This window comes from Rhamphochromis sp. 'chilingali' (assembly GCF_963969265.1).
Source record: "Rhamphochromis sp. 'chilingali' genome assembly, chromosome: 11".
NCBI classification, from domain to species: Eukaryota; Metazoa; Chordata; class Actinopteri; order Cichliformes; family Cichlidae; genus Rhamphochromis; species Rhamphochromis sp. 'chilingali'.
The window spans coordinates 22,309,815-22,329,839 of record NC_137938.1 but is presented as its reverse complement, the minus strand read 5'-3'; the positions used below and the strand labels follow the sequence as shown (position 1 = coordinate 22,329,839).

Here is a 20,025-nt window from a genome sequence, read left to right as displayed (position 1 = left end):
GAAAAAAAGAAAAAAAAAAAAGAAAAACCTAAAACAAAAAAATACCCATGTTTTAGAAATAAAAATACCTTTGCAAATGTAAATATGCAAAATAGTCTGCAGTTAAAAGCAAGTGTTTGATCTTTGTGAGCTGCCAGCCTCAACAAGAGAGTGGTCAGCTGAAAAAGTATAGCAGCTCCTTTAAAAACAAAACAAAAATGAAATCCAACCAAAACATCAGGACAGAAAATACAAACATCCATCTATGGTTTATGGTTTTAATACATGAAAGTTCATAAATCCACCCTACAAACCTCAGCTGTGAACTCTATTTGATTAAGGTAGGATTAAATTTATTGGGAGTATTCTTCAGTAGTGACAAAACCTGAGGAGGTGCAACATTTGTTGAGCTACCAAATTAATAAATCTGCATTACATCTGTACTGAATAAACATCCTCTAAACAAGATAACCAGGCGTCTCGATCAAACTGGCACTTATTCCTCCTTTCAGATTTTTTTAGAACACTTGTGTTAAACATGCCGATTTTGCAGTTTCTCTGAACTGATGAGGAAGCTACGTTGACACCTATAGGTGAAAGAACCACGAGAGAACGTGTAGTCGGTTATGGGGAACAATAGTTTTAATCTTTTAGCCGTTCCAAGGACTTTAGACAAAATGCATATATAACAATCTTCCATTTACAGTAATTCCATAAAGCAAGATTTAGGTAAACATATGGCCCGCATACCAAAAAACAAAAAACAATTTCACTTTCCACCTCTTGCTCACTGAATAAATTACTCAATCTGATATAAATACATTCAATTTATAAGGAATTAAACGTTGATTTCAATGCATCAGAAAGTTGCACCCCTACAAATAGTGTGTCTGCGAGTCAGATTATTGCTTAACATTTTCCAAAGCATAGTCAAAAGTTCTTAGAAAAATTTCCAGAAATTTTTGGTCCGCATTTATTTCAGCATCTAAATGTGTAAAGACTTCAAGGATAATATCAATAACGGTAATATGTGGCCTTTAAGTGTACATTATTTTAAGTTAAGTTTTTTTTTTTCTCAAAACTAATCCCAAAGCACCAATGCTTTATTGCACATATGCAGTAAAGTATTGGTGGCCTTAATTATTGCTGCTTTCATTCAGGGATGACACCACCATGATTCCACTATATGCAAGCATATATTGCAAAGTTAAGCGAAAGCTAATGAAAAACTTTCAGCAGTGTGACTCAAAGCAAAATTCAGGGGGAATCTTCTAAAAGTACAAACGTGTACTTTTCCATTTCAGCTCAGTGCAGAAATAGTCAGTGAAAATAGTCAAGAAAAGCGAAATTTAAGTATCTGTAAATTGAAACTAAAATGTAGAGAAGCCAGCGGCTGCAGTTTAAGCTGGGAATGAACTGAAAGAGACAGCATGCTTTGAAAAATGACTGGCAATAAATTCAAAGAAACGCATCAAAATCACTGCAACAGTTTGCTTTAAAAAAAAAAAAATAGGAAAAAAAAAAAAAGCATATTCATTCAACGGCCATCGTTATCACAGCACGGTTAGAACAGTGTTCACCGGCCTCTGCAGGCACATGATTGTGAGGGAAACAGACTAAACTCTAATTTCATTACATTAACTAAACACAGAAGCACAGCATCAGATCCTGAGTGTCACAAAAGCTCGTCTGGAACAATGAGAATCGCATCTGAACATTTCACGTTTTCAGACTATATTGGTAATCTTTGGTAAAATCAGAGCAGAACTCGCACTTTAACCGGTACTCGGTAACAGAAAGGCACTTGTGAGTACTCTTAATCATGACATATTCTTCATGTTTGCCATCTCAGATCGTTTTTCCTGCGTTCCTCGCATTGATAAAAGCCATACCGTGAGTTCTGAAGTGTGTATTCAGATCTGTGACCTTGTCAAAGTGTTTACCACACACCTTACAGGCCAGTGCTCCCTCCTCCTCTTTCCCCTCTCCTGTGGAGGGCTGAGTGGAGGGTGATGCTGGTGCAGAGCCATTCAGAGAACTCTTTTCCTCGTGATGCCTACTATTTCCAACGGAGGGTGACAGGTGCACACTGGGTGCTTGTTGGTTGTCATTGACCACATCTCTCACTTTGTGGGTGATGAAGCGATGGCGTGACAGTGAGAAGGTGGATGCGAAGCAGGCGCCACACTGGAGACACTGCAGGCCACCGTCGTCCATGCCTCCGCGCCTGTGCTGGCTGATGTGCTCCAGGAACGCCACCTTCTCCTCTGAGGTGAAGCCGCAGACGGCACACCGAAACCCAGACTCGGGAAGAGAGGACGGAGCGAGAGCTGAGGAGGAAGAGGACCGTAGCTTCTTCCCCGGACTAACTCTGTCTGTGGACTCTTCATTCTGCTCCACCTTCACGGCTCCTCTCCGTCTCTTGCGAGCCCCCAAACTGCTGTCCTGTTCCGATGAACTGTCAGCTTCATCTTCACCACTCTGAGATATCAAGATACAAACTTTAGTAAAAAATACTTACTGTTTGACTTCTTGTGTGATCGGATTACTGCTGGCTTACCATTGTGGTTTTCTGGCTTGCAGTTTCTGTGCTGTGCCTCAGCTGAAGGTGCCTCTCCAACATCGTTCTGCTGCTGAAGGTTTTCTTACCTTCAGTGCAAAACCTGCGCGTGCACACACACACACACACACACACACACACACACACACACACACACACACACACACACACACACACACACACACACACACACACCAAATTACAGTCATAACTGTCCTCTGTTATGACTTCATACATTTAAGAGTTTTTAAAGTTAGTATTCAGGAGTTTACAACGAGCTTCCCAAAACTTGCACTGGGGACCAGGGTCTGACAAAAGTATATGAGGTGCCCAAAACATGAAAGCTTACAGGCTTGTAAGCTTTCATAATTGTGGAACAATTAAACCTTCTGCTCAACAATTTTTGTGTCACCACATGAAATCAGTGAAGTCTCACATTGCTTCATACACATACCACCTTTAGATTCAACATCTGGAAAAAGTACAATGGCAACATTATTTTAAATGAGTCTGTTCATGCTTATCCAATTCCTGGTGAACTCTGCTGTTCACCTGCTTCCTTCCCCATTGCAGCCTACTTCAACAAGTCAGCCTTATTCACATCAAGCAGGATGCAGTTGGGAATTTGGGAGTCTGCGGGGAAGCACACTTGCCTTTGCAAATACGTACACTAATGGGCACAACTGCGGTACCATAAATTAAACATTAAGCAGTGTAGAGTTTACAGTTAGGATGAACCTACAGTGGACATTATATAAGTATATAAATCCCACATTAGGGAGTAATGGCTATGGTGAATCTTTATAAAGCCTACAACATAACCAACACTGTTACCAGCTAGTGGGGGTGTGTTTGATGTGCACCACAATAGAAATCAATAAAATGCTAGTTAATCCTTCAAAAAAAAAAAAAAAAGGTAAATGGTAAATGGCCTGTATTTGTATAGCGCTTTACTAGTCCCTAAGGACCCCAAAGCGCTTTACATATCCAGTCATCCACCCATTCACACACACATTCACACACTGGTGATGGCAAGCTACATTGTAGCCACAGCCACCCTGGGGTGCACTGACAGAGGCGAGGCTGCCGGACACTGGCGCCACCGGGCCCTCTGATCACCACCAGTAGGCAACGGGTGAAGTGTCTTGCCCAAGGACACAACGACCGAGACTGTCCAAGCCGGGGCTCGAACCGGCAACCTTCCGATTACAAGGCGAACGCCCAACTCTTGAGCCACGATCGCCCCACAAAAAAAACAAACAAAAAAAAAAAAAACGTTGTGGGGTAAAAGTTGTTGGTTGTTCCCAGTCTAACATGCAGAGCAAGTACAAACAAAATAGGAAGGCTATGGCAAACAAATTTTCTGATATCTGTGAGTCCTTATTTTGAGGTTGTGATTATTATTCCTTATACTGAGGTGATGATTGTTATTCTTTCACTAATAAATTCAAAAGCTGTGGTCAAAAAATAACCAGAAATGCATAGGATTCACTGGTACTGAACAGCGGGGTTTTCCATTCCTATAATGTGCATTTAACAGAAAAGAAAAAATTCCCTGGAAGTAGAGGTTGGGTGGGGAAGTTACTCACTGGCAGCGAAAGCTGCGGTTCATGGCTTTGTGCTTATCTCTGATGTGACGCCTCAGACTGGAGGTGGTTGTGAAGGAGCTCTCACATTTGTTGCAGGGAAACTTCTTCAAAATCTACACAAAAAAATTAAAGGATTTGATTAAATCAGACATTTTAAACCAGTGATTCACAGCCAGGGGTGCAGAAACAGAGAGAATGCAGAAATGTTTTAAATAAATGAGTAATGGCCATGCACAGAGGCGTGCTGATCGATTCACATATCGATCGTATTAATGTCAACGCTGGTTCAGTATGTATCCCACTGAACTGTGTTAATCATGTTTTTTTCTTCCTTTCCAAAAAAATGAACTGTGAAAAACCTCTGGATCAGCTTCTATTGTTTAAATGTGCTATAGATAAAATAGATGTGACAGTCAACACAGAAAGGTTCAAGGTCTCCAAAAACCCAGTTTGAAAATACATGAAAAGCTGAAAGGTTTTATTATGTCAATCAAGTGCATATGTAAAACCAAAAACTGTCAAAATAATGTGCTCATGTATGAATCAGTACTTTGTATCCAGGAGTGTGGATAAACAAATTAGGGGTACAGACACTCATGTTCACACTTATGGCCAGTTTAGATTAACCTAACATACATATCTTTGGACTGCTGGAGGAAAGCATAGCACCCACACCCTCAGTCCCCCAGCAGCTTTCAAGCCACAACCTTCCTGCTGTGAGGCAACAGCGGTAACCACTGCACCACAAAGCTAACAACAACTTATAAATGCTTAACTGATGTTGAATCTGTAACCATTTCAGATGTGATTATAAATGAACTCATCTGCATATTTATCAGCACACGGTGCTGTGATTTTTGAGGCTTCCAAACCTTGCCGTGCAGTTCACCCATATGGGTAATATAGTCCTCCCGGTCCGTGTAGCGCGTGTTACAAGATGAACACCTCCACCCTGAAGGGGTCTTCATCTTTTCTGGCTTCACCTTCTCTTCTTTGTCTTTACGCATCCATTCATCTCCATCAGAGCTCTCTAATTTCAGAGAAGCACCACCTGGAAGCAAAGGTAGCTCTCCTTTTGATTTGGGAGTCTTGTGGGTCTGATGGAAACAAGAATAAAGTTTGATTTTAAAAAGTTTTTTTTTTAAAAAAAATAAGTAAGTAGAGGACGAGATTTTAGCACTACCTCAACTATAACAGTTATACCTTGAAATGGTCCAGCAGTGAGTTCCTCTGAGAAAACAGCTTTGTGCACGCGGGGCATTTAAACACGTGGACCTTTTGATTGGTTAAATGAGTGTCAAAGTGGGCATGCAACAGGGGTTTGTGGGTAAACACTGTGTCACACATGACACACTTATAGATCAGCCTGTGAAGGAAGAAATTCGGGGTAAAGAAACAGAAAGTGATGCAATAAATCCGAGCGTGAACACTCAGACTCTGTGTGCTGCACATACATTGGCTGTCCTTCAGGGAGCCCCGGATGCTGGGCAGTGATGTGGTTCTGAATGCTGGGAGCAGATTTGAAAGCCATGGGGCAGCTGGGACACTTATGGAACATGTCGCAGTGAGCCTGCTGGATGTGAGACTTCACTGAGTTCAGACCTCCAAACACCACCAGGCAGCTAGAACATCTGGAGAAGAGAAAATTTAAAAATAAATAAATAAAAAATCAGCAGAGTGGAATCATGACTGGTGTAGCAGTGGTTTAATAAACCAATCACATGGGGAGACGTCACACCTGTAGCCAATACGGCGGGAAAAGTGCAAGCAGGTCTCGTCCACATGTGTTCTGAACTGTGCCTGCTTGGCTGTGCCCCCACACTCTGGACACACATGTGGAGAGGAGCCTTGATGGATGCGCTGATGAGCTGCTGCACTGCAGCTGTTGGGTAGCAGCATGGGAGGCGAGCACTCGGAGCACGACTGGAAACAGGAGAAGCCAAAAAGGAAAGAATTAAGTTTGAGTCCATTTAGCAAGTCAAAGAAATTTAAATTCAATTACTTGACCCTCTTCCATACACGATGGAGACTTACGGTGCTCTGTGCTGGCTTGATTTCCTGGAAATGTTCGGCTACCTCTTCTTTGCTGCAGAACTGAGCCTGACACTCAGGACATTTGTTGCCTGTGTACTGCACTGCTTCTGCTTTCTTAGCTACTGCTTGATGTGCCTGGGGTGCTGCCTTTGGGTTGTTCTGGCCTAAAAGCATGGTGTTGAAAGGATGGAAGAGGCAGTTAAAGCACATCCAAAAATCAAAACAGTGGAGTGGAGACAAAAACATTCCCATACCAGCTGCTGTTGGTTCCTGCTGGCTGATCATCTGATCCACAGGCACTGGTTTCATGACCAAGTGTGAACACTGCATGATCAGGCCTCTGTCCTTGTGCTCTCTGGCGTGTAACAGCAAGCTACACTTGTTGAAGAAGGCCAGCCGTTTGGCGCAGTGATTGCAGGTCACCTCGATTCTGAGCGAGCGCCGGTCATAGTGCTGTGCTAAACTCTGCTCCAGGGCAAAGGCGTCACCGCACTCCAGACACCGGTAACCCTGCAGGGGATCAAACATCCTCTTTCTCAAACTGACATAGAGCTATAATATTAAACAATGCTACAGCTTTGTTCTAATGAAAAAAATACTCACTTTGCATTACATGTCAGAGTATGAAAAATAATCCATTGCGAGATATACTGCCCACATTTTCTGTCCTTTTTTTTTTTTTTTAAATATAAACACGCTCCTAATGTCAGGATTCCTGCTTTAATCAAGCTTATCTTCATTTTCAGCCGTGTTAACCTGATAACGTGCCTCTTTACATAACATGACTAAAAGAACTACTTTCAACCCTTGATTAGCAGTCTGTGATTGAACGGTGAAACAATCATGATTTTCTTAATTTAATCTAATTGCTTAGCGCTATAGACTGTATATAAATGATGGATATAGTCACTGTGATGTCACCCGTTGCTTTGTGAAGTCTTGTTTTCAAGCCTGAACTTTAGCATTTAGCTGCCTTGTTTTTGTATTGAAACCAGACGTCACAAGCATCAAGCTTTACACATCTAGGGAACATTCAAGACCAGCTTTTTGAATTCTGACAAAACTGTAAAGAAGTGAAACTGGTATTCTCTCACCATGTTATACACCAGGTGGTGTTGTGTAAGTGAGTGACAAAAATTAACCATGTTGCTTATTAGTAACTAAAGTTGGTAACTTCTTCAGGGTAAAACCACTGAATAAGAGTTTGCTACACTTCTGATTAACTGCTGGCAGAGCACTCTAGGTCAATGTCCCTGCTGGATTTTTAGTCTTCCCTCACGGAGAAGAACTTTCCACATCCTCAGAAGATCTACTCTCATATGTGAACAGTCAGTGACGACATTTAACTCCAGATCCTCTATCAATGACAATCACCTCTCTGTTGTTGTTTGCATTTCCACCTCAGACATTTAATCTGACTTTAATGCACTTCAATGAGAAAAATCTAATCTGTTTTGGGCTTGAATAAGAAAAAGAAGCTGAAAAACTGCAGATGTAGTGATTCAACTACAAGCAAACAGCATTACTACTTTGTGAATAAAATGTTCATGTTTTTGCAAAATTTCAAAAACCTTCAGTTGTTTCTGGGAATGTTGAATTTCCACTTTTTTGACACTTTCATTGCTTAATTGTAACATCTACTCTTACCAGTAGCTGTTTAGCGCCCGGTGGCGCCAGTGTCCGGCAGCCTCGCCTCTGTCAGTGCGCCCCAGGGTGGCTGTGGCTACAATGTAGCTTGCCATCACCAGTGTGTGAATGTGTGTGAGAATGGGTGGATGACTGGATATGTAAAGCGCTTTGGGGTCCTTAGGGACTAGTAAAAGCGCTATATAAATACAGGCCATTTACCATTTATAAAAGAGATCAAATTAATACTGTGCAGAACTGAGTTCCGCTTTTAGACTTAGCTTATTGACCTCGAATGATTTACAAAAATATCAAATGCTTCATTTAGCTGCTGACCAACTAATTCTTTAATTTCTAAGAGAGCTTACCTGCGCAGGTAGAGAAATGCCCCACGCTGCAGGAAGAGGGGCGCTCAGATTTGGTTTATAACTGGGCAGCAGGTTCTTGTTATTCAGGATTTTGTTGAAGGCTTCCACTAAGTTGGTCTGGCTCTTTGATATGATGGCCCCAGTGCTGTTGACTATAGATGCTGGCCTGCTGCTGCTTTGAGGGGGCAGCAGAGGTAAAGAAGCAGGTAGTGTCACCCCACTGTTGAGAGTTTTTTGGCCCAGGGTGCGCAGGTTGCCTGTACTCGCACTGACTCTGGAGGAGGAGGTAGTAATAGAGGGCAGAGCTGCAGTTTTTGTGATGTTCACTGCTGTGGGGGAAACTTTAGGCCTGGCGTCAGCGGGGGTTTTCTCTCTAACTGTACTCGCACCTTCTAGTGTGGCAGCGCAAGCATCCTGCAGCATCTCCACTGCAGTCAGCTGACTTTCTTGCGGTAACTCCCTTTTGGCTCTTGTGTTATGACGCTGTGGTGATGGTTTTGGAGCAGTCACACCCTTACTGGTGGCTCTTCCGCTTCTTTTAGGCGCCACACCAGTGACAGTCCTTGTGATGCTGCCTGTGGGCATTTTGATTTTAACTTTGAGTGGTCGCAGTGGAGGTGAAACCGTCTCTGTGGCGCTTGCAGCATCCTCAGTGTCAGCATCACACTTCTCCGTGTCTAAATTTTCCCCATCCACCTTTTCACCCATTCCTTCACTGTTACCCGGCTTGTCTTGCTGACAGTCCTCACTCTCCATGTGCTCCTCCTGATGGTGGAATTCGTCATGGTTTGCAGTTAGAGCTGTTGTTGAGCCGGGATCAGGGCTGCTGCTTCTATTTTGGAGTAAAAACCCTGTCTCACTGGGTGGTGGGCTCTCAGGAGACTCCCTCTCATCAATCACATGTTCTGGGTATTTCTCCTCTTGGACTGATGAAGAGCTGGTGCTAACATGTGGGAGGCGGTCCTGGGAACTTTGAGGTGAGGGTGGAGAGCTTGGTGTGGTAGGCAGCCCATCCTCCTCGTGTTGGGGTTTTGGTTTTCTGGAAAAAGTGAGCTTAGGAGGATCAGAAGGCCTCGTTTCAGGAGACCCAAGAAAAGTAGGTGGTAATTTTGCTCTGTATTTAAACTTAGGAGGTGGGGCCATTACAGATTCTGGGCTCTCCTGGATCACCAGCTCTGGTTCTGAGTCATCTTCATCTGTGTGCATAACATGCTTGATTCCGGTTTCCATGCTGTCATTTTGTAGTGACGGTGATGATAGTGTATTATCTCTGAGACAAGTTTCATCCTGCTGAGGGGAGTGAGGAGAAAGGTGATCACTGACAGAGGCTGGGGAAGGAGGAGATAATGGGGTGGGAACACCAGCGGTTGGCGACTTGAGGTGGAGAAGGGGCCTTAAACTGTTCATAACATCAACCGCATGCTGGGAAGATCCAGGCTCAGGCCTTTTATCGGTTTCACTGTCACTTTCACTCAGTGTGGACCTCAGAGGTGAAGCCTGGTGCCATGCTTCTGTGCTAGACTGTCCCTGCCGGCTGGAGGGAGATTCCTCAAAGCCATTAGTCGTCTCACCCTCCAAAGCAGACTCGGAGGGGAGTCTGGGACAAAGCTGTGAAGTGATGTCATCCAACTTAACGTGCACAGGAGAGGCTAAGGCACTGCTTGAAGGATTGTCTGTTTTATCCCTGGCAGACTTCTCTTCCTCTTCAAAAGACTCTGACCGCACTGTGTTCTTAACAATAACACTGACCACAGGAGGCTCGCTTTGAGGGGCAGGAGGGTCGGCAAACCTTGAAGGAGATCCACTCTCTCTCCCATGAACGTTAGTCCGGGCCTCATCCCGTTCCTCGTCTGGACTGGACTGAATGGCCTCTTTGGCGTCAATGTCAGGAATGTCAAACGCTGCCAGCAAATCATCAAAGTCGGGGGTCTTCATATCCCCCATTGCCACTGCAAGAAAAACCAATTAAAGCAACAAATGAGTTGGAACAACTGATTAATTTAGTCAGGACAAGCTGACACAGATAAACTACAAAGGTTACACATTTATGAAGATGAATATATATTAATATACACTGATAAAGCTGCTCCTTATAAAATTCTAATAAACTACATGTTCTATATTTACTAATCAGAAGAGAATCCCTAAGTGTTTGTTAGATTCCACATATACCCCTAATCCACATTAAACTGTAACTTTAATTCTGGTAAAATGAAAGTTTAAAGCATTTAAACGTAGCATTCAGCTGAAAAAAAATAATACAGCTTGTTTGTTTTTTTTAATACTGAAGGTTTCTTTGTTTTTCTGTACCCTTTTTGAACATTTTACGCAGAATTCTTTACCAAAAAGGGAGAAAAACAGGAAATTGGTTGTTGGCAGTGCTTCGATGCCTCTAAGGTCTTTGTGTTGGTTGTATAATGTCCATGTAAAAGCTACAGATTATGTGTAATACTCTCTGGAATTTTTATTGTTTTTAAATCTCAACCACCAAATGCACTGCCACCAGAAAAATCCCATATGTGATATTCGTTTCACCAGTTACTCCCAGTAAAGTAAAAAAATAAAATAAAAGAAATCTGCACAGTTGCTGCAGATTCGTCAGCTGCACATCCATGATTTGAATCTCCTGTTCCACCACATCCCAAAGTTGCTTTATTAGATTGAGATTGGCTGTGGAGGTCACTTGAGCACAGTGAACTCCCCATCCTGCTCAATAACCAGTTTGAGATGATCTGAGTGGTTGTCCTACTGGAGGCAGCCACCAACAGATGGGCATAAAGAAAATATCCCCCATAACGTTAAACCACTACCAGTAGCTTGAATTGCTGATACAGGACAGGATGGATCCATGCTTTCATGTTGTTTAGCTCAAATTCTGACCTAACCAACTAAATATTGACGCAGACAGCATTTTTCTAATGTGTTGTCCATTTTTGGTGGTCGATTTTAGCCTCAGTTTCCTTTTCTTAGCCGACAGAGCAGCACTCAGAGTGGTCTTCTGCTGCTGTAGCCTACCTGCTTCAAGGTTCAGTTTGTTGTGCACTCAGAGATGCTCTTCCGCATACATTCTAGGGGTGGGGGGAAAAAATGGTTCTGTGTAGTATCGTGATATTTTGTTTGCTAATAATGTATCGATACAGGGACAGCAGAAATCGATATTTTGTTACAAAAAAGGTTTTTGTGCTCTGACTTCAGAGCATGTTGATCCTTTTTCTGAGCAAGAACCCTGACATTCCTTCACTGTCCAAATGTGTTTAACTTTTGCGCGGAAAAATCCTAGCAAATCAGATCATCTAAAATACTCAGAGCATGCTGTCTAACACCATCAACCACGCTACATGCTAGGTCACTTATTAAATCAATTCATTCTGATGCTCAGTTTGAATTTCAGCAGGTCGTACTGAACATGTCCGCGTGCCTCTATGTGCTGAGTGCTGTCACGTGAGAGGCTAGATGGCTATTTGCATAAAAGAGCAGTAGAACGGATGTACCTAATGAAGTGGTCGAAGTGTATGCGCTTAAAGTATTGACCAAAGTTTGATTGCAATTTTAATGAATGAATTATCTGCTCTTCTAGACAATAAAAAGCGTATAAACACTTACCTGTACTTCACATCTCAATATCACCAAGTCCAAATTACACATTTATATGAATGCATGGTTTGACTGTACGTATTCACTTCAGAATCTCAAAAGTATAAAGCAATTAAATCCAAAACAGCGTTAAACTTTAGGTCAAAGATTTGGGATACCATTTCTACTTGCTTTAAACATGCAAACTTCTGTTTTGTCCACAACAGCTTTCAGGTTTACGCTGACTAAAATCGAAAACAGTTGGCGTGAAAAGGGGTTAGTCAAAGAAAAACTCCAAGAGGAGAGACTCTACCGGTGCAGAACAGCACATTTAAAAAAGGAAAACACTGAAACTGCTGCACAATTCTCATACCATCAAGTCAAACTTCACAGTCGTTTTGCAACAAGTGTGTGCTACTGCTAACAGCTAGCTACTTTAGCAGTTACCTGCTAGCTGGCCTTCCTAATGAAAACACACCAACTCTCCTTAAGCAGTCCAAATAACTGGAGCAGTGCAGCACTCGGGTATGCGGGCTCTAATCAATCTTATCCGCTGCGTGTTAAGTGTGCTAGCATTAAAGAGGACACGAGAACTGTAATTTAATTATGTTACCTGCAAGTTAGCGAAGTTGGTTCCTCACTTTGCACTTGGTGTCATACGTGTTTGCGTCATCAAATGCGACGGTGAGCTACTGGACCAAATAAAACGCAGACGTCAGAAAGTGCCCTCTGTTATCTCCCACAAAAGAAAACAACTAAAAAATAATTCGGTTATCGACTTCGTCTTATTTACACACTATGATGTGATTCACAGCATTTTAACATACAGTATCATCAGTCCATTAGGTGCTTGTTCAGGTAATTGTTATCGTAAATATCGAATCAGCCAATCATATGGCAGCGGCTAAATGCATGTAGGCACGTAGACAGGTTCAAGACGACCCGCTGGAGTTCGACCCCACCATTAGGTTGGGGAAGAAATGTAATGTTATTTCAGAAACTGCTGACCTACTAAGATTTACCGCACAATCATAGGGTTCACAGTGGGCCGCTGTTCTGAGTGAAAATGTCTTGTTGATGTCAGAGTGCCCAGACTTCTTTGGGATTGTAGGAAAGCAACAACACCAGAAATGATCAATAAGAGTACCTCTAAAGACAGAACATGCCAAAGCTTAAAGCAGATGGGCAACAGCAGCAACACTGGGCGCCACTCCTGTCCGCTAAGAGCAAAAAACTGAGGCTTCAATTCATACAGGTTCACTAAAATTGAAGCACAGATTCAAAAACGTTGCCTGGTCTGATGAGCTGGATATTTTCTTTATGACCCCAACATTTCCATTCTGACGACTGCTTCCAGCAGGGCAATGCACCGATGCGAAATTGATATCATGGATGTGAAGCTTACAAGTCTGCAGCAATTGTGTGATCATTTTGATATGGACCAAAATCTCTGAGGAATGTTTCCTGCAAAAGGGAATCCAACCTGTACTAATAAGTTGTACAATAAATAAATAAATATTTCAATTATATTCTTAAATGGAAGTGTATGCAAGTATCAGGCCAACATTTTTTTCTAGTTTGTGCAAGGAAATTAAAAACTGTAAATAAACTTTTGAATTCTGGAAATTTATTGAGGAAATCTGTCCATGTAACCATGTAACTTAGTTACATTAAAAACAAAAAAATCAAGATAACACAAGTCCTGAACACAGAAGGGTTAACATCAGATAAGTACATAAAAAAGGCAAATGTTTAGAGTTTACACAGCTATATAAACAAAAGGTGAACAAACTGTTTCCTGTTCTGAGGAGAATAATGACGCTATGGTGAATGACACACACAGGGCAATTCTCATCCTTTATTTATAACACTGTGCATTATGCTCATTTCTTTTTCTCCTCGTCCTTCTTGGCGTCGGGTTTAGAGCCCGTTTGGGAAGCTAGAGAGCCCATGGCATTACGAATGGCCTCGTTGTTGGGGTCGACCCCAGGAAGGTTTTCTAAAACACTCTGGAGGAACTCCGGATCCTGCATAACATCATAATCCTCTTCATCCTGAGTAGAGGTTTTTAAATAAATAAATAAATATATAAAGGTTTTTGTTTTTAGTGTGATGAAAACTTTGATTTCAAACCACAGTTGCTTATATTCACCTTAGCTTCACTGGAGTCGATGTCAGCACCTGTATCCATGTCCTCAGCACCAAACTCTGCAGAACAAATGAAAGCAGTGATGTCTGTGCATAACAAAAAGGGGACTGGAAGTAATTGTAGTTGTTTTAACCTGAAATTTTTAATAGGAAAAAACAATTTTTAAAAAAGGTCTAAAATTTGAATTCCCCCCCCCCCCCAGTTAGCTCAAGTTATACCCAAGTTGTACATTAACACTACCTTCATAAATATCTAACTAAAACTCTTTGGGGACTTGATGACCTACAAGCCAAATCTGGTATTTTGGTATTTTCGTACAGTAATTCAGCGCTGTAGCCATTTTTTCACCCCAAATTTACAGGTGAACTCTAGATACAAGTTAATACAAATTATGCACGTAACATATACAGAGCACTTATAAGTTATGAACCCTCTATAATAATTTGCTGACTGGCTGTAGTAAAAGAAGAAGAAAAAAAATGTAGGTAAACCTGCTCCTGCTCCCTGCATGGACATCTGCAGAGCATAGGCGATCTGCTCATCCTCTGTCATGCGGCTAAAGTCTGGTAGGGCAGGTGTGGCTGAGTCTGTATGTGGAACAGACATCTTCAGCAAGGCATCCTCAGACTCTGAAGCAGGCAAAAAAAGAATATGTTGCATGTATACACTCAGATCACTTGTCACTGAGGGAAAACAGGCAGCAATGGGCATCTATGAATACAATGTTTTCTCACCATCTGCAGCTGGGGAGGAAATGCCAGCTTCAGCAGCTGATGCAACAGCGGCTCTGCGAGCTTCATCCTCCTGTCGCTGTCTCTGCTCCTCCATGGACACACGCAGAGCCTAGTGAGAAGAGCAGGAGACAAAACAAAAATTACTTCCTAATGAAACACGTTGAGTCTTACAACTGTGCAGAAAAAAGCAAAGAAAAGGCAGAAAATATAATGAAGAAAGACTAAGGCTATGTCCACACGTACCCGGGTATTTTTGAAAACGCAGATTTTTCTATGCGTTTGCACCTTTCGTCCACACGTAAACGGCGTTTTTGGTCACTGAAAACGGAGATTTTTAGAAACTCCGGCCAGGGTGGATATTTTTGAAAACTCCGTTTTTGCATTTACGTGTGGACGAGAAAAACTGAGAAAACGCAGCGTCAAAGGTGTGCGCATTTTTTGACGTCACACTGTGCGCCACGTTATTGTTTCGGTGAAATGAATTTCTACAATACTGTTACTGTTAATTGTACTCTCTGCAGTGTTTAAATGCTTACACACAGTTACTGTCCCTCCACACATACGACTCGGTTCTGCTTCTATACCCCAGCTTTGTTTACTATTTCCCACCGAGGCTTCTAGACTTCTGATTGGCCAACATTTCTGCATGGTTAGGAATATATCGCCACCTGTTGCTTTGGCATGTTCATAGCAGCGTTTTCCTTCATTTCTGCCTTTACGTGTGGACGGGATTATTTTTTAAAACGAAAACGGAAAATCTCCGTTTTAAAAAATACCCGTGTACGTGTGGACGTAGCCTAAAATAGATCATTTGAAGAACTTTTAATGTAGTCACAAAAAGTTGCGGCTATATTAAACTGCACAAACTATACAAACAAAAACAAAAATTGTGTCCTGTGTTCACTCACCAAAGCCAGCTCAGGGTCTGCACTGGGATCTACTCCAAACTCAAAGTCACTGGCACCCAGACCCAACATGGCACCACCCTCTCCTGCCAGAATGGGTGAGGACAGCAGGGCATCGGCAAGACTGGGACCCGGGGGTACTGTGACCAGGTGGGAACCTGCTCCCTCTTTGCCATTCAGCGTGTTGATGAAGGCTGTCAGCTTCTCTGTGTTCATCGCCTGCGGGCAGAGCAGAAGTTAAGGGGTGCATGTAAAAAAATGTTTGAGTGGGTTATAAGCTCAGAAGGTTAAAAAAAATAAAAATACCTCCTCTCCAAAGTTAATGACATCAACATTGACCTTTTCTTTCTTCAAACGCTTTGCCATTTTGATCAACTACAAAAAGAGAGAAACACTTGAGTTAAAACAAACACTAATTTATCAGGCGCGTCATACATTTATAAGTTCAACATTGACATCAGAGACCACTTAGCTAACAAACTGGTGTCTGTTTAAGGAAACAGCAATACTAAAGAAGCTGTTGAAGCAGCTTCAGCTCCCAGGCCAAGATTTGAAGACTTTATGTTCTTTAAAGCAACAGAATCGCTCTGTGAGGTACATTTCCTTTGTAAACAATTCAACCGATGCTGTAACGTTGAGATTGTGGCCTGCATGCTGTGAGATAGTAATGTCAAGTTTGTCACGTCTTTTGTAACCTTAAGATACGACACTGCCGTCCAACTAGTGATTTCAGAGTAAACTCAGTTAACTGTAATAAACTGATTGCTTTCCAGATGCTAGTCTGAAACAGCTGCAAGTCTTCTCACTGGTTATCTTAACCAAGGTGGGGGAAAGCAACACTTTTTGAGCAATACATGAACCCTAATAAGATAATAATAATAACTAATAACAAGAGTTTGGCTTACTTCTTTTTCGTTGTCACACACTGGGCTGCCAACAAACGCAATTATACGCATCTTGTGGTTTTTGCCCTGTCTGTGCTTCAGCGCCAACTACAGACAGAAAGACAGAACATTAAAAAAGAGAAACGAACACATACAAAATAAAATGCATCTGTGTGATTTTCTGTGTGTGAACATAAAAACAGAAATGGCAGAATAGCATTTACCAACATCAATACAATCAGTACCACTGATAACAACTGCATGAACTTTTAGCGATACAGCCAAATGTATGTTATGTAAAAACAACCAAACACATAAAAAAACCTTTTGAAATATCCAAAGTTAAGGAACAATTTCAAGTTGCAAACTACACTGAAAGTATCAAATGGAATTTCAAGGAAACCTGTGGAAAGCTGCCCTTTTTCACAAGTCTGTAACACTTATGCTGGATTCAGACTTCGGCACTGAGTCAGGTGAGGTTTGTGGCATAACCTAAATAAGTGGCCCACGTTTTTGCTGATACTTATACTGATGCTATGATCATTATTCCTTATATTGAGACGATTATCGTTATTCTCTCACTAATAAGTTCAAAGACTGTGACCAAAAGTAGTTTGTCATTATGACGTAGCTACGACATAGATTAACACAAATCCCCAGTTTGTTTGTTTTGCTTCTCTCACAATCTTCTTGTTACTTTTAGCCTTTCCAGTCAAGCTCTTGTACTGCAGTCGAGCTCACTCCTTACGTCCGTTCTTCCTGATTGCTTTCTTGCTCGTACAAATTAAATAACAGAGTACAACTTAGCCTTTCCTGCACTGTCGAACCCACAACTTCTTCTGCAATGGCCACATCCTCCTCCTTTTTTTGAAACACTAGGCTCTGTTTCGTCTAATATTTACTACACTAACTGGGCTTAAGAACCGTTACTTCAAAATATTCTGCAATTCTGCAAACCCAGCAGCTCCTCGCTTAGACAACAAAATTTGCTACTGTATCCATTAATTTAAAAGGACCTCACTAAAGCTGCGGAGAGCAACAACAACACCATTAGTCCAGAGTTTTTAATCAAACTCTGGACTAATGATCCATCCACATGTCTTAAAACTTCACTGCATTCAAGCATTTCTACTTGTCTATTGTGTGTCCAGCAATAAGACCAAGATAGCAGTTGTTGTATGATAAAAATCAATCTCACATGCGCCACCCTGATACCGGTGCAGAAGCTAATGTTTCCACATGGCTGCACAGCATGCAGCTTCGACAGTATCCTCCCCGTATCCGGAGTCAGCGTGGTAAGCACCTCACAGTTGCTGCAGAGCGAATCACAACACTTGTGTTATCATAGGTTTAATCCCATCTTAAACCTCAGTATACTGAAGTGGATTGCTGCTTACTTTGCCATGGAGATGAGGCCCACGTTGTTTTCAGGGTTGCTTCGAGTCTTTGAGTGACATACGATGTTAACAGCATCCTGCTGAGCCTGCAGCCGAGTGGGTAGAAAGTCTCCATTTCGCATGTACTCACTGTTGTCCACACTAAGGAAATTTATAGTAGATTATTTAAAATATAAGCACTTGTTCAATGTAAATGAATGCTATAAGTCAAATAATATAAATATTGCTTGTGAAAAGAGGCCAAAAACAAATATCATCAGGATTTTTCCTACTCAAAATTGGCATTTAAAGGTTGATTGTGCAAATAAACGAATCTAAAACCACTCAAATTATTTAAAAAAAATGCCTTAAAAAATAAAAACAAAATTTTTAGGCAGCTTCTTGAACATAGCAGCTACTGTATAAATGTTTACAATTTGGGCTTTGTAAAAATAGGATTTTACCGACTTCATATAGAAATAAATACAATGTTTTAATAACAATGTTTGAAAGCCTTTTATTGTCTCAAAGGATGAGTTATGTTACGTTAAAAGATAGATATAGGTCTAATTTAAGGCAAGCGATAGCATTCATCTTTGTTTACTGCGTTGGTGAAATGTATGTTTTCATATTGACAGTAGCCTTTTGATTTGTTAGCGGGCTAATGCTAACGTATCAAACTGCTTTTAATCTACCGCCAGAAGCAACCTAAAAATTACAGCTAGATTAAATTCAAGTTGGGTAGAAACGATATGAATTAAACTACAAATATACAAGCAGTAGCATGACCAGGTCCCGATTAAAGAGCTGCTGTTCAGCTAACGATGATTGCTTTGAGCTGCTGGCTAACGTTAGGTTGTGGAGTGACTCAGGGAATAGACGGAGTTCATTATTTCCTAAACAAAGCGAGACAAACACGTCCAAAATAATTTATTTAAACAGCGCCAAAACGAAACACACTCAGCTTTTCATGTCACGGGTTCATTTAAACAAAGCTAGCACTCAAAAGTGTTCATTTTCAACATAATTCAAATTCCTTACCAGACCATAGTGCTTTCAAGCACCATCTTGGCGTCTGCCGTTTACTACGTCATCGTGATGCTTTGTGGGTAATGAAGTTAAATCGAAATTTCTCCGATAAAGCCAAATCTTTAAATTTTATATTTCTTGCTGTGTACAATCTACGGATTCCATAGCGTATAGGTATATATAGGAGCTTGTTTTCGATTCTGAAAAATAAATACATAAAATTGCCAGTCAGAAAGAAATTTTAAGCTATTATCTCAGAATTTCAATTTCAATTGCTGGTACAGTGAGCTGGAATGCCTGACTGTTATAAGCTGTTATAAACTAAAGGAAAACAGGTTAAATTATACCGAAATAATTAAAATCTTTACATTGCATACAATTTAGAAAAGATGTAAGAAGCAATAATGGCTTTACATCATATTTCAATGTACATGCTGCAACAGCTTGCTGTGGTTTTCTTAATCGCACTTAATATGTAATAGGAAAAAAATCACACACACACTCACACATCAAAGCCCCCATTAGTTCATATTTTCAGTTTAAAAAAAAGAAAAAGAAACCATCCACAGTCCAGTGGAAAGAAAGCAGGTCAACCGATGTTGGCCTTGCAAATAAAAGTGGGTTAAACATCCTAAAGTGGGGGCCAAATCATCCAGAGGCAGAGGATTTCACAACTGGGATGGAAGGTATGAGATATGCATTTCTCTGTAAAAAACTTAGAAGCTCGAAACCTTGACATTATTCACCTGACAGTGACTGAATGACCATGAAATGTTATCAAAAGAACTCACTATCTTCACTGATACTAAACGGTTCAACCTTTAAGTGAAAATAACTGTACTCTTAATGTCTGCAACATGCTACACACACACACACTTGTGACTTATTTCATCTTCCACTTGTGCAGATCTCTAAGGGAAAGTTTTGGTCTTCCTAAAAAATTTGAATTTGAATTTGAAAAGACCAACACAGGTCATGTGAAAGTCCTTACATCTAAAAACAGCTGCAATTCTCTGAGTTCCTGTCTGCGGTAACTGATCAGACAGTGCAAACAAAGTTTGTTCATTTCAGTGTTTCAAGAACAGTTTGTCCCAGTTCCTAGCATCTGGAACATCTGTTTAGATCCCTCACTGATATTACCAGGAACAATGTACTCTTGGCCCAATTTGGAACAAAACAATAAATGAACTTTTGGTCTTTAACATTGCACCTGGATGAT

At 41.2% G+C, this 20,025-nt stretch overlaps 2 protein-coding genes across 3 annotated transcripts; both read right to left on the bottom strand.

Annotated features, from left to right (window-relative positions):
- Positions 1-1,478: 1,478 nt before the first annotated feature.
- On the bottom strand, positions 1,479-13,204 carry znf687a (zinc finger protein 687a). 2 transcript variants are annotated; one of them, XM_080895665.1, is made up of 11 exons: positions 12,343-13,204; positions 8,157-10,105; positions 6,417-6,672; positions 6,163-6,326; positions 5,867-6,051; positions 5,583-5,759; positions 5,332-5,494; positions 5,001-5,225; positions 4,129-4,241; positions 2,540-2,642; positions 1,479-2,460 (listed from the first exon to the last, which is right to left on the bottom strand). In XM_080895665.1, the coding sequence occupies exons 2-11, from the start codon at positions 10,098-10,100 to the stop codon at positions 1,828-1,830; spliced, it is 3,963 nt and encodes a 1,320-aa protein (XP_080751791.1). In that variant the 5' UTR covers positions 10,101-10,105; positions 12,343-13,204; the 3' UTR covers positions 1,479-1,827. The 2 variants fall into 2 exon arrangements, with proteins under 2 accessions (XP_080751791.1, XP_080751790.1); XM_080895664.1 differs by having other exon boundaries at positions 6,163-6,672.
- Positions 13,205-13,334: 130 nt separating this feature from the next.
- On the bottom strand, positions 13,335-18,938 carry LOC308405204 (26S proteasome non-ATPase regulatory subunit 4-like). Its single transcript, XM_080895671.1, has 10 exons — positions 18,819-18,938; positions 17,799-17,939; positions 17,600-17,714; positions 16,423-16,509; positions 15,824-15,892; positions 15,521-15,736; positions 14,613-14,721; positions 14,370-14,507; positions 13,882-13,937; positions 13,335-13,783 (listed from the first exon to the last, which is right to left on the bottom strand). The coding sequence occupies exons 1-10, from the start codon at positions 18,842-18,844 to the stop codon at positions 13,613-13,615; spliced, it is 1,128 nt and encodes a 375-aa protein (XP_080751797.1). The 5' UTR covers positions 18,845-18,938; the 3' UTR covers positions 13,335-13,612.
- Between the last annotated feature and the right edge of the window lie 1,087 nt (positions 18,939-20,025).

What these genes read in the sequence shown, in the direction of transcription:
- LOC308405204 (XM_080895671.1), bottom strand. Translation starts at nt 18,844, where the DNA reads ATGGTGCTTGAAAGCACTATGGTCTG. An exon ending in GGCCTCATCTCCATGGCAAA is followed by an intron (nt 17,715 to 17,798) that starts GTAAGCAGCAAT and finishes TTCGCTCTGCAG; the next exon opens with CAACTGTGAGGTGCTTACCA. An exon ending in TGTGTGACAACGAAAAAGAA is followed by an intron (nt 15,893 to 16,422) that starts GTAAGCCAAACT and finishes CTCTTTTTGTAG; the next exon opens with TTGATCAAAATGGCAAAGCG.
- znf687a (XM_080895664.1), bottom strand. Translation starts at nt 10,100, where the DNA reads ATGGGGGATATGAAGACCCCCGACTTTGATGATTTGCTGGCAGCGTTT. An exon ending in TCCCGCCGTATTGGCTACAG is followed by an intron (nt 5,760 to 5,866) that starts GTGTGACGTCTC and finishes TCTCTTCTCCAG; the next exon opens with ATGTTCTAGCTGCCTGGTGG. An exon ending in TGGGTGAACTGCACGGCAAG is followed by an intron (nt 4,242 to 5,000) that starts GTTTGGAAGCCT and finishes TTTTTTGTGTAG; the next exon opens with ATTTTGAAGAAGTTTCCCTG.